Source organism: Montipora capricornis, chromosome 12 (genome assembly GCF_036669925.1).
Source record: "Montipora capricornis isolate CH-2021 chromosome 12, ASM3666992v2, whole genome shotgun sequence".
In the NCBI taxonomy this organism is placed as follows: Eukaryota; Metazoa; Cnidaria; class Anthozoa; order Scleractinia; family Acroporidae; genus Montipora; species Montipora capricornis.
This window is the reverse complement of record NC_090894.1, coordinates 25987508-26002507: the sequence shown is the minus strand read 5'-3', so window position 1 is coordinate 26002507 and position 15000 is coordinate 25987508. Positions and strand designations below refer to the sequence as shown.

General features: G+C 37.8%; 2 protein-coding genes across 2 annotated transcripts in view; both read right to left on the bottom strand.

Annotated features, from left to right (window-relative positions):
- Positions 1–6612, bottom strand: part of LOC138026196 (dynein axonemal light chain 1-like) — a 10787-nt gene extending 4175 nt beyond the window's left edge. Inside the window, exons 1-7 of the mRNA XM_068873430.1 lie at positions 6495–6612; positions 6376–6414; positions 4993–5102; positions 4429–4484; positions 3254–3309; positions 1910–1999; positions 882–935 (exon numbers count right to left, since the gene is read on the bottom strand). Coding sequence (XP_068729531.1) covers positions 882–935; positions 1910–1999; positions 3254–3309; positions 4429–4484; positions 4993–5102; positions 6376–6414; positions 6495–6497 — 408 coding nt within the window. The 5' untranslated portion in view covers positions 6498–6612. The remainder of the gene's footprint in view (positions 1–881; positions 936–1909; positions 2000–3253; positions 3310–4428; positions 4485–4992; positions 5103–6375; positions 6415–6494) is intronic.
- A 2616-nt stretch (positions 6613–9228) lies between these two features.
- The window catches only part of LOC138026566 (ubiquitin thioesterase OTUB1-like), a 7396-nt gene continuing 1624 nt past the window's right edge, over positions 9229–15000 (bottom strand). The window contains exons 3-8 of the mRNA XM_068873958.1: positions 14356–14454; positions 14130–14248; positions 13583–13667; positions 12234–12290; positions 11540–11677; positions 9229–9696 (exon numbers count right to left, since the gene is read on the bottom strand). Of these exons, the coding sequence (XP_068730059.1) occupies positions 9484–9696; positions 11540–11677; positions 12234–12290; positions 13583–13667; positions 14130–14248; positions 14356–14454 (711 nt within the window). The 3' untranslated portion in view covers positions 9229–9483. The remainder of the gene's footprint in view (positions 9697–11539; positions 11678–12233; positions 12291–13582; positions 13668–14129; positions 14249–14355; positions 14455–15000) is intronic.

Here is a 15000-nt window from a genome sequence, read left to right as displayed (position 1 = left end):
CTAAATTATTTTCATTTTTTATTCATTTACATCATATATACAGTGTACAAGTATTACAGAATATTTAGTATTGCACACTCTTGAGAGAGGGCAAAATATAGTTACCCATTAATTGCCCTAACAAGTTTCTAAATTGATTCCTACAAACTACAATTGTATAGCTAAAATACATATAATAATAATAAGGCTGCCAACACTGTTAAATAGTGCTCAATACACATAAGTGTGGAGCTAAATCGTAGAAAGGTGAGGCTAATGAAACCAACACATGATTCACTGTTACTCCGAGTTTTGTGCTAAGTACGCACTCATTAGACAGTATTTAATAAAGAAAATTCCTATCACTTAGTTTATATACAAGCGTGTGAGAAAAGCTATTGTAATACGCTTGATAATGCTTTCAGTTTTCTCAATAAGTTACATTCCTTTCCCTCCAAGATACTCCTATCTAAAGAAACTTACTGAGAAAAGTGAAAGCGCCATCAAGCACATATGCAAATAACAATAGCTTTTCTCACACGCTTGCATGTATATAAACTAAGTGATAGGGCAAAGTAGTGTTGATTACTCGCTTGTGTCCTTTAGAAGCTGGTTTCTGCTTTGCTTTCTAATAAGTACACATTATCGATCACCAAACACCGAAACAAAATTTAATGAATAAATAGACCTAAACACTACAATAGAACACAATAGTGTTAATTTTCATCTCTTGTGAGAGGAGCTTTCAAAAACGTGGCCATCTTCACTTGTGACCACTGACCACAACGGTTTTGAAATAATAACAAGCATAAGAAGCAATTATACTAGATGTACATTGAATGCAGTGCTTTTCAAAGATTAACATCCAGATAACATTTAGTTGATTCCAGTCTTGACCTTACCAGTTTTTGGAATTCATCCCAGGCCTTGACTTGATTATTTGACATGTATAGCACCTACAGTGCACATTGTAGAACATTCAAAAGTTACAAGGGCAATGTCACCAGCTTGCTTGCACACAACAACACGGTCAGTCTTTTATGTAATGTTTACGAGCAGCAGTGTTATATTGGGGTTTAAAAAAACCAGGCGTAGCCGAGTGTTTTTAGACCTGATAAAACATGTGCTGCGAGTTTTTTGAATGGCTTCAAAAACATTCCACAAAGATAGTGTCCCTCTGGACTCAAAACAATGGTTCAAATTGTGATAGGTGAATATTTAGCATACAAGAAAAACAAGCTATGCCTTATTAGTATTCTTTATATAAAGAATACTAATGAGGAGTGCTTTATCAGGATATAAAGCTCATACACGCGATGTTTTATCGGTGTTTTGATACACTGTTAGGCTCATGAATTATTAATGAGTTTTTGAACTAAGTATAAATGTAAACCAAAATTAAATTTTCAAGTTTGTTGCAATTAGCTGAAGTTTGTATACCACTGCGACATTTCTGTCCTGGCAGCCACCGTATGGCAGGAAAGTTATGTTATAATTTTCATTATTAACCCATCGACCTCTTGGGGTGAGACTTGACAGATTTTGCTCTGTCTAACACCAGATGATTTTACTTGCCAGCCAGGGGCGTCCTAGGGAATTTGAGGTGTCCTACTTATAGTAAACGATTTTGCAACACATTTTAAAAGAATGATCAAAAATAAAAATGTCACGGTGGGCAGTGGTGCAAAATTAAGCCTACTAAATACACCATAATATTATTCATATTCTCAGTATTGGACTGGAACTAGCTTGCAATGGAGGCTTAGTATTTGAATTTGAAAAGATTCCTCCCACCCCCCATTAGCCTCCATTTCAAGCTAGTTCCATTCCAATACTGAGAATACAAATATGGTCTATTGGTCAATAATAGTACACATACTTCTTGATTGACACATCAAAACCAGTGACAACATCTCAACTTGACACACACCTTGAGTTTTTTTAGTACACCAATCCCCTTTAGCTTTTCAATGTTATTGTAAGATACCCAAAGCTCCTCAAGAGTGTCAGCCACTGCTTCCTAACCAAAGAAATAATAATTGAAATTTTGACGTTATTTATGTGTTTACATTATTCCATATTGCTGGCAGAGAGTCCGTTTTATGGTTGCCCAGCCAAAAAAACCAGTGCTTGCGAAATCTGTTTTTTGTAGGTGTAACTGTAATAATGATGACAAGCCTAGCTGAAGGCTTTGCCATTGGAAAAATGGATTTTGTCACTCCTTTCTCATGACTTCACGCCTTGCAAAAATGTTTGCACCTACACTGTACTCCCACACACACTAGTCTTACTTATCCGACAGCTACATGTACATAAGCTATTTTGCTTTTCAAATTGCCCAATTTTAGCAACTCGCAAAACAACCACGTGAATAATGTAGGAGTTCCTTCTTTTGTACCACCGCGCACTGGTGGCTCAGTTGGTTGAGCATCAGGCTGCAATGCGGGAGGTCGTGAGTTTGACTCCGGCCGGACCAACACTCAGGGTCTTAAAATAACTGAGGGGAACTGTGCTGCCTTTGTAATAACATTCACAAATGGTTAGACTTTCAAGTCTTCTTGGATAAGGACTGTAAACTGTAGGTCCCATCTCATAGCCCTTGTTGGAAATCAAATAGTATGGACTGTTAAAGAACCCACTAACTATTCGAAAAGTGTAGGGGACGTTGTCCCCGGTGTTGTGGACTGACCTTGGATGGACAGGGGCATCTTTCACTTTCTAAATTAATTGCAAACTACTTAACAAGCAGTCTGGCCAAAGTCCCCCTCAAAGCATTGTAAAATAGTTGTGAAAAGCCCCGAGGGGAGAGATTAATAACTTCACTTCACCACATTACAGAAACTAGGAAAATCCAAACTGATCTGAGATTTTGCAGTCTCCTAAAGTCAAAGACCACGTATTATTCTCAAATGAGGGTTGAAAAGCCTTGACATTGACCCAAGTTTATATGAATAAAAGAAACATGCTTGAAAACTAGTAGCCATAGTAAAAACAATAATTTGTTTAATTTATTACTTAGCATCAGAAGCTCGTGGCCTTGAAGCATTTAACTCTAGTTCAGAGCTGGGTTTTTTTTTTTGGAATTTAAAAATTTCCTTATTTTGGATTAACATAGCTCGTGCATTTCCCGCATGCACAACTTCAATCTTATTTTTGTCCACATTTGGGTATAAAATTGGTGTTCTAATATCCCCAGCTTTATTCCAAGGAAGAGAGTTGCAAGTTACACACTCTAAGGTCATCTGCATCTGTTAGTATACAATGTACTACTTACTAAGCCATTAAGATTTTTAATGTTGTTTCTTCCCAATGACAAGATTTTTATATTTCCTGCAAAGAAAAGCTTGCTTTCAGATTCTGACCATACAATGAACTGATCATGAGTAGTTTATTTTGAATAAATGTTGCAGTCTTTCATTATCACTTAATATGTTCAGAAATAAATTTTTGAATGGCCAAATTAAAGGCAGGTCTAAAACACAGGACACATTCCACAGTCCCTGCTCCACTGATGAACAACGAAGCCAAACATTTCCCCTCGACCCAACACAAAATTCTTGTAGTCAGAGTGATTAGGGCTAGGACACACTTTTGGTGTTGTTTAGTTATCTGTAGCATATAGTGACATGTACACTGACGGGTCTGTGACCCGTGACCTGTATTTTAGACCCACTGCAAAATAAACAATTTAATTTTAACCTTACTGCGATTTTCATAATTCTGCAGAATCTCACCTTAGCACCAAACTGCATTTTGGCTTCCATTAATCAAATTTACAAACAGCCGGGAAGATTGACTCTGCCTCCGGAAATTGAATTAGTTCACAGCTCATATAACATTATCATTATATCTTTTTACAGGTTTTTCAGTAAAAAGATTAACTCGTACAACATATTCCATTGGTTTTCCATCGGTGTAGAGTTTGAATGTACAAATGTCCCATGGGAACCAAAGGTTATGTCAAGCATCCATTGATTTAATTTGATTGACAGAAGCCAAAATGTAGTTTGGCCGCTGGCGCTTGAAGATGAGATTCCACAGAGAGCGAGCTTTAGCTCTCTCCCCGAGAGAGCTTGCTCGCAGGCGTAACCTACCTACATGTTTTTGATAATTTGCCGCTTGCATTTTCCTGTCTGACAATGTTTTGTAAAAGCTACAGATATTCAAAACATGGGGAAATGCTTAGCCACGGCAAATTATCATTAACTACTACAGTTTTTGACATAGTCAACAGATAATGGACCAGAAATTCAGGTGTTGCTTTTAAAGATAAAATCATTTTCTATTTTGGGCTGGGTTGTCTGTTGCTTTTTCCTCACACAACCAGGTGTATTATTTTTACCAACAACTGGTCATCAGTTTTCTGGTCACCTAGGATGATGACTGAACGACCAGTAATTTTGAACACTGTAAATAATCAAAATAAAAAATACATGACCATAGACTTACTTAATCCATTGAGGTTGGCAATTTTCTCAATGCAATTGGTGGATAAAGAGAGTTTTCTGTAAAATAAGCCATCCAAAGAACCATTTATCCAAATTAATATTCAGGCAAGAAAACACAAATGGAAATCATTCTGTGAATACAAATTGATTTCTGATGGGAGTATTAAAGGCTGGCATAGAGGTGAGAGCGCTTAACTTCCACAATGTGGCCCAGCATCAATTACTGAATTTGATGAAATTATGTGGGTTGAGTATAGGTTTTCCATAACTGAAAACAACCCTGGTGGTGAGGATTAGTGTTAAGCCATTAACGACACCCTGTGAGATTTATCAAAATTGAGTGCGCATTAATTTTATCTTCATTTAACTGCCAAGTGGATTTTTGTGCATAGATGAGTTGACTTTAACATTAATGGTTTTGGACTTGGATCAATCACAACGTTCTTTCCTTAAAGAAAGCACTTTGCTCCATACTATAAGGCCCTCTGCCCTTGTGTACAAATTAAATGATACCCTTCAATAGAAAAACCATAAAATAGCATGGAAAGTGAATAAAAGCACTTACTCGCAGTTAGTTAAAGTGGACAAGGATGCATCCATTTTTTCTATAGGTGGGTACTGAGCATACAACTTGATTTCTGTTGATTCTGAAGCTTTACACTCGTGCTTCTTTTCCTTTAAAGTCACAAAAAAACTGTCTTAGACTTTTACCAAATCCCTTTGCTCCACTAATGTTTGCCTCTTACATGATCATGCAAAAACTTGCAATAGACCATCTGTTGAAGGCAGATCATCCAATACTCAAATTGCATGCAATCACACATGAAAATCAGTTGCAAACTTGATTTTTCCTGCTCGTGCAGTGGTTTCCCTATCATTTTATGACCACAGTAATTAAGAGACGAGAATCAACTGCTGACAATGTGTAACTGAGGAGAAAGTATGGTCTTTGTAATTACATCTGCAGATGGTTAAGACTTTCAAGTCTTCTCGGATAAGGACTATAAACCATAGATTCAGTCTCACAACCCTTCAATGCTCATAATCCTGTGGGACGTAAAAGAACCCACACACTTGTCGCAAAGAGTAGGGCATGTAGTTCCCAGTGTTGTGGTCTGTCTTCTGTGGTGTATCATGGATGGGAGGGTAAATGCTCAGATATACTAGCTACACCAAGCTACTCTAAAATCCGAGGGTAAATAAACATAGGAACTGAACTGGACCACTCATGGTCCCCATGAGCTATCTTGCAAATAGGCCTTTTTCAATATAATAAAATTCAGCTTGATAGTGAGGCAGCGAGAACAAAGACAAAGAAAAGTGGATGATATGTAAATATTCTTCACATTCATTCCAACGTGTTTCTATTGTTTTTGTCCTCACTGCCTCACTATCAAGCTGAATATTTGATATTTTCAAAATGATGAACAGCCAGGTGGATTGAGAACTCAGAGGGTACTGTACAGGGCAATCTATAGGTGCATGGGGGGGGGGGGGGGTCCTACAAAAGCATATAGGTGGTTTTCATGATACGTCATCGCCGCTTATAATGTTGGTGGACGAAAACAAAACTCAATATAGCGTTTTGTTCGTCCACCAGCAATTATTCAGTACCTTACATCATTGTTATCGGTGTCTCCAGGGATTGGTTGCAAACCATCTATACCTACCACTTAAAAACTATGGATTTAAGCCCATTAATGCATATGTTTTTTCAGGGAAAACAAGGAATGATAACGTATACAATGACGAGGATGATAGTTGTTTTCATTCAAAAACAGAACCAGCAATGAAAAAACGACTACAAACACTAAGAAATCCTTTTGATTGATTTTCATAGTCGAACATTAGACAAATTCCCAGTTAATTTTTAAAGAGAAAAAGCAATAAAAATATTATCACGTGAAATCCAAATGATCGAAACGTAACTTTTTGCTGTTCAACTCACCCAATTTGCGAGGGCGTCTTTGATTGTCGTTCCCTTGGACTGAATGACAGACATACATAAGATTAGGAATTGCCAGCTAGCTTTCAAGTAGCAAATCTTTCAACTTCTCACAAACTTACCATAATAATAACTGTCAAAACGAAACGCGTCTTTCCAACAACAGCTAGAATAAAAACGGCGATCACTATGGAAATGCTTCGCTAAGGTTTGTGGGAATTACTACGCTCTGTGATTGATATTTCAAGATGGCGGTCGAAAATTGGGTAGTACGTCATGTAAGACTTAACTATTATGTCTCGGACCACACCCAGGTACAGTATGTGCCGCCCGATACGGAGGGGTTTTTGAGGAGCTGAGTCCTTAAATAGGGTATCCTTTTTGGTATTGTGATCCTTAGATATTCCTTAGAAAGGGTCACTAAATTTCAGTATCCACCCCAACTCGCAAAATCAAAAAGATATGGTCTATTAAAACTGTCCTACACCCCTGAATACACGTTTTCAAGTATGATAAAGACGTTTATAGCTTGTAATGCCGTACATGCACTCCTCAATCCCATGCAGCTGTCAGCGGGCAGCTGTTATTTGGTTTGTCACTTCCTTAAAAAGGGTATCAAATCTCACCCATACAAAAACCCTACTGGCCCAGGTTTCAGATCACAAGAAACTCGATCCACATGTGATCACAGATGAGGGAAAAGGTAATGAATTTACATAGAGCATTAAGTTCTATAATTGTATACATAATTATGTTAAAATGTGGCTTGACGAATGTCTGTGAGCACCACAAGTCTTTAAACGCAACTTGAACTTTAATTTCTTCCAAATGCTTAAGAGAACTCTGTTACAGATCAATCAGCAACAAAAGAGTGCAAACTGATAAGTAGAAACTGCGTATACAGTGCAAAGATAAACACCTGGTTATCCAGTTCCTATCTTGTCATAGAATGTTCTAGAAACATTATGTAAGATTCCAATTGGGTCCTTAATATAAACAGTCATAAGTACTCAGTGTAAAGTGTGTCTGTATGAGTGTTTCTTCCTCAACAACAAAATTAATTCAAATGCAATCAATCTATGGGTGAGATCAGTCATCAGTATATACAGGTACCAGAGGCAGCCGCTATGAAATCCATTAGCAATCTCACCCATTAACTCACCCAACCCACTAATGGGTCAGTGTTAAGTGCGATCTCCACTTTGATATGACTACAAGGGAAGTGCAGATCTGACCACTAGCCCACTACTTTAGCGTGATCCCTCAGGGTGAAAAGCATGGGGTTTTCCCAAACAGTCATCCATCCAGATGTTCACACCATTCAACAGGACTTAGCTCCGGCGCACAGTTGGGAATGGGAAAGCCACACACCTCCGCAGGAAGTGTCAGGGTTACTTTGAACTGTTGGAAAACCAGTGACAGAACTGCTGAATGACATGGATGTATACAAAACACGGACCCAAGGTCCATGGACCACCCCTGTGGACCTGGTCCATGGACCCCTTCACAGACCCATCCATGGACTACCCCTGTGGACCACCCCTCATTTTGTGATATTAAAAGCAGAAAAATCTTTAAAGGCCTACTGACATGTTTTTTGGGGTGCATTGCTAAGGATGCAATGGTTAAGTAATTTGAGAAAATTTGGCATAAAAAAGACATTATTTAGGTCAGTTTCCAACTTTTGTTATCCAATGACCCTAGGCATGACGTCATCACGCCCCGCCAATGGTCACGTGACCAATAAAAGTAAACTCTTTATTTGTCTATGTGCTACACAATTTGGGTATTTAATCAGTGGTTTGATAATTTGTATTCATTTTTGCATCCAGCCAAGCATGGTTTTCTTTTTATTTTGAAAAATGCTCTTTTTAAAGAGACAAATGATACTGAAATACCCATTACATGTTCAAAATCAATGCTTTGCTATATTGTGTAATTGGGGGTGAAATGTGCCATAAAAAAAAATATTCATTTTAAAGACCGTCCGAAATTTAGCTTTTTCTCAAACCGGAAGTCAGTTCGTTTACACATGCGAAGTTGATCTGAGAATGAGCGTGAGGAAGGGCGATGAAAAACCTTCGTTGGAAGCAACAGTTCGCGTGGTGATGATGTTATGATGACATCAGTCACCAGAAGTAATATTTGTCTGTGGGCCCTTAAGAGAGAGAGAGAGAGAGAGAGAGAGAGAGAGAAGTGATCCTGGCACTTATCTAGACACCTGAAAAATTCAGGTGGAACCCATGACCCCTGCGATGTGAGGACGTTTGGGAGCAAGTCAATTTGTTGGGCTCGTTTGTTCCGGTGAAGGACTCGGTTAATGAAATGAACGTATATTTGAAGTGCGGGTTATAGACGAATCCCTTCGGGGCCACCAATTTGAAATAGATGGTATGTAGGTGTCTGTAAGAGACAATTGCTTAAATCAGTAGCCCATAACTATAAGCGAACAACAGTCCTATGGTCCTGTTAAGAATGAGAGCAGGACCCCGAGCCACAGCCCAATGACAAATCTCAAGAAACTAACTTGATGTCATAACGGGATTTTTTTTTTGTGGAAAAGGTAGTTTATATAGATCGTATTCTATAAAGATATTACCGGTAAATACTGTGACATAGGTCGTAGTGATGTGCATCACTTCCCTCTTTCGTCCGAAGATTTCTCTGCTTGTAACTTTACAAAACAAGGGGTGGTCCATGGACCGGGTCCATGAAGGAGTCCATGGACCGGGTCCACAGGGGTGGTCCATGGACCTGAGGTCGATGTTTTGTATACGTCTGAATAATGTTTTTCTTACGCAAACTCGTTGTCTGTCTCTCTCTTGAGGGACCAAGAGTATGAATGAGACCATTTAATGGGGTATATGGTTTCTTTTATTCCTTGTCTGTTTCTGACATTTTCTCCAGAGTAATATACATGTAATAATATTAATTAAGAAGCCATCTCTCTTTTCTAAAAGAAAAAAAATGCTACATTAATTTTATTCACATTTCTGTACAAACCATTTTCAAATGCAAATAAATATGCTACCGGAAGAAATTGGCATTTTCAATTTTGTCAAATATTTGATAAAAATATTCCTTTCACAACAGATTAACTGATGGGATGGGTCAAAGCTGCTTTTGATATAAAATGTCATAATGACCTGGCCTGTAAAGTAATATAACTTCAGGCTGTGAGCCATCTTCTGGAAAATCATGGTGATTGACGACAGATGAATCTCCACTTCTATCCATGTAAACCACACGGACACAGACACCCAAGGCATCAGTCAATGCAATAATGTGAATGTGGTCACTTTCACGGGCCATTGGTTCAACTTCCTGCGGAAAAAACAACAACATGTAATTACTGTGTTTATTTGAAGTGCGGGTGAAACGTGAAAGAGGGAGATGTGATCCTAGCACTTATCAGCGAGGGCAATTGAAGCAAATACCCTTTTTGCAACAAATTGGTCACATGATTCATACTTGGTGACCTTGAAGCTTGGGCTTTATAAATTCCAGAAATGGAAAGAACGTGTTTGACTTAGCCAGAATACAAATTTTCAGAGAAATACCACTTAAGGTACATGTCAATATTTCACGATCATTTAAACACTCGATAATTCCATACTTCTGTTTACGAACTAAAAACTTTTGCCCTCCAGTGACTGGAGGGAAAAGCATCCTTTTCCCATACAAATCCTTATAATTTCTTTGAGCGGTAAAAACACCAGTTTACATGATATCCTCTTGAAAATTTGCATGGTAGCATATATATTTTAAGCTGCTCTTTTTATTTCTGGAAAAATAATTTCATGCACTCAGCAGAATCATCCTATTTGTGAAAAAGAGGTCATGTGACCAATTGCTGTAAAAGGCCTATTGACCTTCTCCCAATTGAGTGGCTTCATATACTTCAGTTGGCAGAGCATTGCACTGGCATTGCAGGGGTCATGGCAGTGTAAGGATCACTTCTCCCTTTCAAAAAGCAATATCTCTGTTCTGAAATCTGACATTGATTGGGAATGTACATTGTACATTATTGCAAAAGTAATGATTTCTGTCTTTTCAGGCATCTTATCGCATTTTCTTATTAATATTTTCAACCAATCCTGTGAGGTCTTGCAAGTAGTGCAGATTGACCAGATATTCTAGAAAGGAGGTTAACATTTTTTGCATACAATTGTAAATATTTCAGGGATGTATTAAATTAACTTGTCCCCAGTACTTTATTGAACTCTGCAATGGCCAATACCAGGGATGGTGTAGTGGTGGAAGCACTCGCCTCCCACCAATGTGGCCCAGATTTGATTCCCAGACTTGGCGTCATATGTGGATTGAGTTTGTTGGTTCTCCACTCTTCAGCGAGGAGGAGCAAGGATGGCACAGTTACTTGTTTCAACTTCTTTCCTTTCATTGTAGCTTAAGTAGCTTTAAATACCCGTAAATTAAAACGAAGCACTGATGGCAAAGGGGGAGTAAAATGAGTGCACCGTCAACCGCAGGTTTGTCAGTTACAGTAACTGTTATGAGTTATTGACGTTAAATATGGTTGCTTTACTTTACTTTACTTTACTTTTTATTTTTACTGACAGGGTTTTCTCTCAGTTACTCCAGTTTTCCCCTCTCCTCAAAAACCAAAATTTGATTTGATTTGTGTTAATTTGTTGATTTCAGTTTACAGTGTCCCCAATTAGAGCTCCAGAGCTAGAAGACACTTCAACAAAGTTCCTTTTTCCTTTAGTACCATTGCATGACTCCTCTAAGCATCATTCTTATCAGTCTACACAAAACACATAGAAGACAATTTTGCAGCAAGAAAGATTTAGCACAACTGCTTCTAAGAGGGTACTAATTAGCAATATCATCTCTAAAAATATATTGGTAACAAAATTTGTTACTGATAATCTGCAGGCTCTGAAATGAAGGCTAAAGCTTATACCACTAATTTTAAGCTCTATTCTGCATTTCAGATATACAACGCATGCAGGGAATTCAGACACAATAAGAAAAGTTTAAGGATTGTAGAAGGTGCAGCCAAGAGCGAACATAGTTTCCTGAATGCTCTCCAAACTTTCCCCCCAAAAAAAAGAACCAAAAATGCTTTATAACATTGTAAGTGCATTTTCAAAAAGTAAGAACGTTAAATGAGGACATTATGAAGGAAACAGTTGAAGCATACTTGACTACAGAATTCTTTAACTGTTCTTCCTCCCTCAATAAAGTTTTCAAAGAACTCTGATTTTCTCTGCAGTTGGGCTGAGGTTAGAAGTCGTAGATACACAACAATATAATTGGATAAGCCTTCATCTCTAAAAGCCTGTCAAAAAAATAAAAATAAAAACATGAATGAAAACATTTTCATTCCCATTAAAATTATGGTCTGCCACTATTTCTAAAACTTGGAGTGAGCTGGATTGAGAGGAAAGTATATCATAGCAACACTAAAAAAAATTGTGTGTCTAGTGTTGATTTCACAAATTAAACTTTGGTCTAAGCAAAGAATCATTTTCTCCACTGTCCAGCTCTCAGATTCCTGGCTAGTCATAACAGGTGTTAAGGCAAATGAGTTTTTCCCATTGGTTTGGCAATTTAATTCTAGATTAAACATTGTTTATGTATCAGCCACATGAAGACATCTCCATTCATTAAACCCCTGCAGTGCAGGCGTCTTTTAGAAGGCAGCTTGATTCATACTTCGTGAAATTTGGCTGCCATCTTGAATTTTTTAAGTACAGGAAGATTGGGGAGAAAAACAAGTTGCATCTATCCAACATAGTGGCTTGATCAACTGGCATGTTATTCGCTCTCACCAAATACCATTACTCACAAACGATGCCTGCACTACAGCCTACATTGAACCCCGCTTAGTTCACCTTTAGTAACTCTTCAATGGACTGCTGTTTTCCAACCTCATCGATTGTTTCCATGAACTAATGAAAATGAGAAACTTATTAATATTAATTACATAAAAATAACAGTCATACTGCAAACATTATTAGACCTTGATCAGTATGTGCATGGGTTTTTTTTAATGTTCCACAAGGTACATGAATGTATATGAACAGGGGCCAATCAGTTTAACCCTTTAACACCCAAACCAGCCTAAACTGACCAGACAAGACGATTTTACTCGTCAATGGGGAACCCCTGGGAGTCACTGAGTTAAAGACTCTAAATAATGTTCAAACACACACCCTCCTGCAACAAAGTCCAGGGATTTTCCAAGTAAGGCAGCTGGTCTCTAAAGCGGCCTTCACACGGCAAACTCGAGTTGGCAAACTCACGTTGATGTGTGTGAATGGCACAAAAACAGTCGGCAAACACGTTGGCAAACTGTTGCCGACAAATAGAACTTGTCAGACTCTATTATTGCCAATAGTTTGCCAACATGTTTGACAACTGTTGTTGTGTCTTTCACACACACCAAACTGAATTTGCCAACACAAGTTTGCAAACTTGAGTTTGCCGTGTGAAGGCTGCTTAAGTAGTCAAAACCCCTACCAGACACAGTAGTTTAAAGGGGACATAGTTTCTTAGTGGATATAGAGCGTAATAACCCATTGATTCCTAGTCAGAGTGGTCTCCAACAACAAGTAAAACCCTCTGGCATTAGACAGAGTAAAATCTATCTGACACTTTTAGGTCAGGCAATGGGTTAAGTGTTATTGGCTAGTTTTTGGGGGAGAGGACAAAGGGCGGAGCCCTACTCCATGGAGTACCCTATGGACTACCCAAATGGAGTACCCTAAAAATACTATTTCGAATGAGTACTGTTGATCAATGTGTAAGCAGCATCTCAAATAGTGCTTACTTAAGCCTCAACACCCATTTTAAACAGTATTGTTCAACAGTATTTAGTCTAAGCACCCATTTTAAAAAGGTTAGCTTACATGAAGTAATCGGCCATCACAACAATAATCGAAAGGTAACCTTTTTAAAATGGGTGCTTAGACTTAAATACTGTTGAACAATGCTGTTCAAAATGGGTGTTGAGGCTTAAGTAAGCACTATTTGAGATGCTGCTTACACATGGATCAACAGTATGCATTCGAATTAGTATTTTTAGGGTACTCCATTTGGGTAGTCCATAGGGTACTCCATGGAGTAGGGCTCCACGTTTTGTCCTCTCCCAGTTTTTGGAGTTTCTGGCTAATGCTTTCACAACAGTTACTGTTCTTGCAGAATTAAATTTAACTATGTTTGTCAAAGTTGGTTTGCTTACAACTTGATGGAAATCCTCTACAGTAAACAATGGGAATCCAAGAGACACAAGGTCATCTTTACTATGTGATGCCAGAGCTTTAAATCTGTTTTTGGAAAAAATAGAAAAATATTACTCCACAGTCAAACCAATTATTCTAGCATGCCCCCAGACAGTTTATTAATGCACAGATTCATTATTTGAAAACTGAAAGTGATAAATTAATGTTTAAAAACATGGTTGTTACAAGATGTGGTTTACAAGGTTCCAGCCATTATAGCAGATTAGATATGGCTGTTTTTGAGCACTAAATGAAGCAGGAATGCAATGCTTTTTTTAAGCTTGAGCAGAATTTGTGATGCATTATTTACAATGTATATTGCTGCTTACAGTTATAAAAGTCCAGTTATAACTCATACCACTTTGTTCCCAAAGGTTATCTTTCGAAAAGTTTGATCAACTTGCATGCATTCATAAAATATTGGGAGGGTAATTTCTTAGTCTGGTTTGACATAGGTACTGCAAATGAAACAAACATGAAAAGAGTTAATTGAATTGCACATTCCACCTGTCATATTCTGCTTGATTGCCAATTAAGAGTTCCATGTATGCAAAGCCAAATGCTCTGTAGAAACAATTGCCATCTCCTCGGGTCCTCCTAACATGGGAATAATTTAATGCTAGGTCCTGCAAAATTAACACGAAAAGACACTAGTCTTGTAAACTACACCGTAAAAGGTATAAGCCAAAAGAGTGACTGGTTGTTTTCTTTCCTTCTTTAAAACTAAATTTACCTTAATTTTTGACTGGTATATACAATCATCTGCAGAATATTCCTTTCCTAAGCTGTTAATGTCCACTTTGTCACTAATAAGTGATTGAATATCTGCTATCTGGAATTAAACACAATAACTAAGAAATCATTTATTACATGAACCACCACTGTCACTTCTAAAAAGCAAATTTTTTTAATACTGTATCATCAACAGGCTGACAGCCACTTGTGCCCAGAAATACACTTAAAGTGCTACTATGATCAAATTTTTACCCCTTGATTTTTTAGGTTAATCGCATAAAATTCTACGAAAGATTTAAGACGCCGTTTACCGTTTACAAATATCTGCATTGGTTCCGGAGATATTGAAGTTTGAAAATTGACTAAAATATGCAAATGAGATGACTGATGATGTCATACACTCAACCAATAATACATCAAGAATATAAATAGCGCTATCTTCGTCAATTTGCCGCAGAAACCATTGAAACTTGGTAGGCTAATAGTTCCAAATGCAAAACACCCACAGCCGTAACAATTTCCGTTACCATGGTAACCTACTCTTTTCCAGTCCCTCCAGCCTAATTTCAATATTTTAGTGGTTCTAAGCTTGGAAGACATTAAACAAGGCCATGAACTCAACCTAACATATTTAAATGCTTGC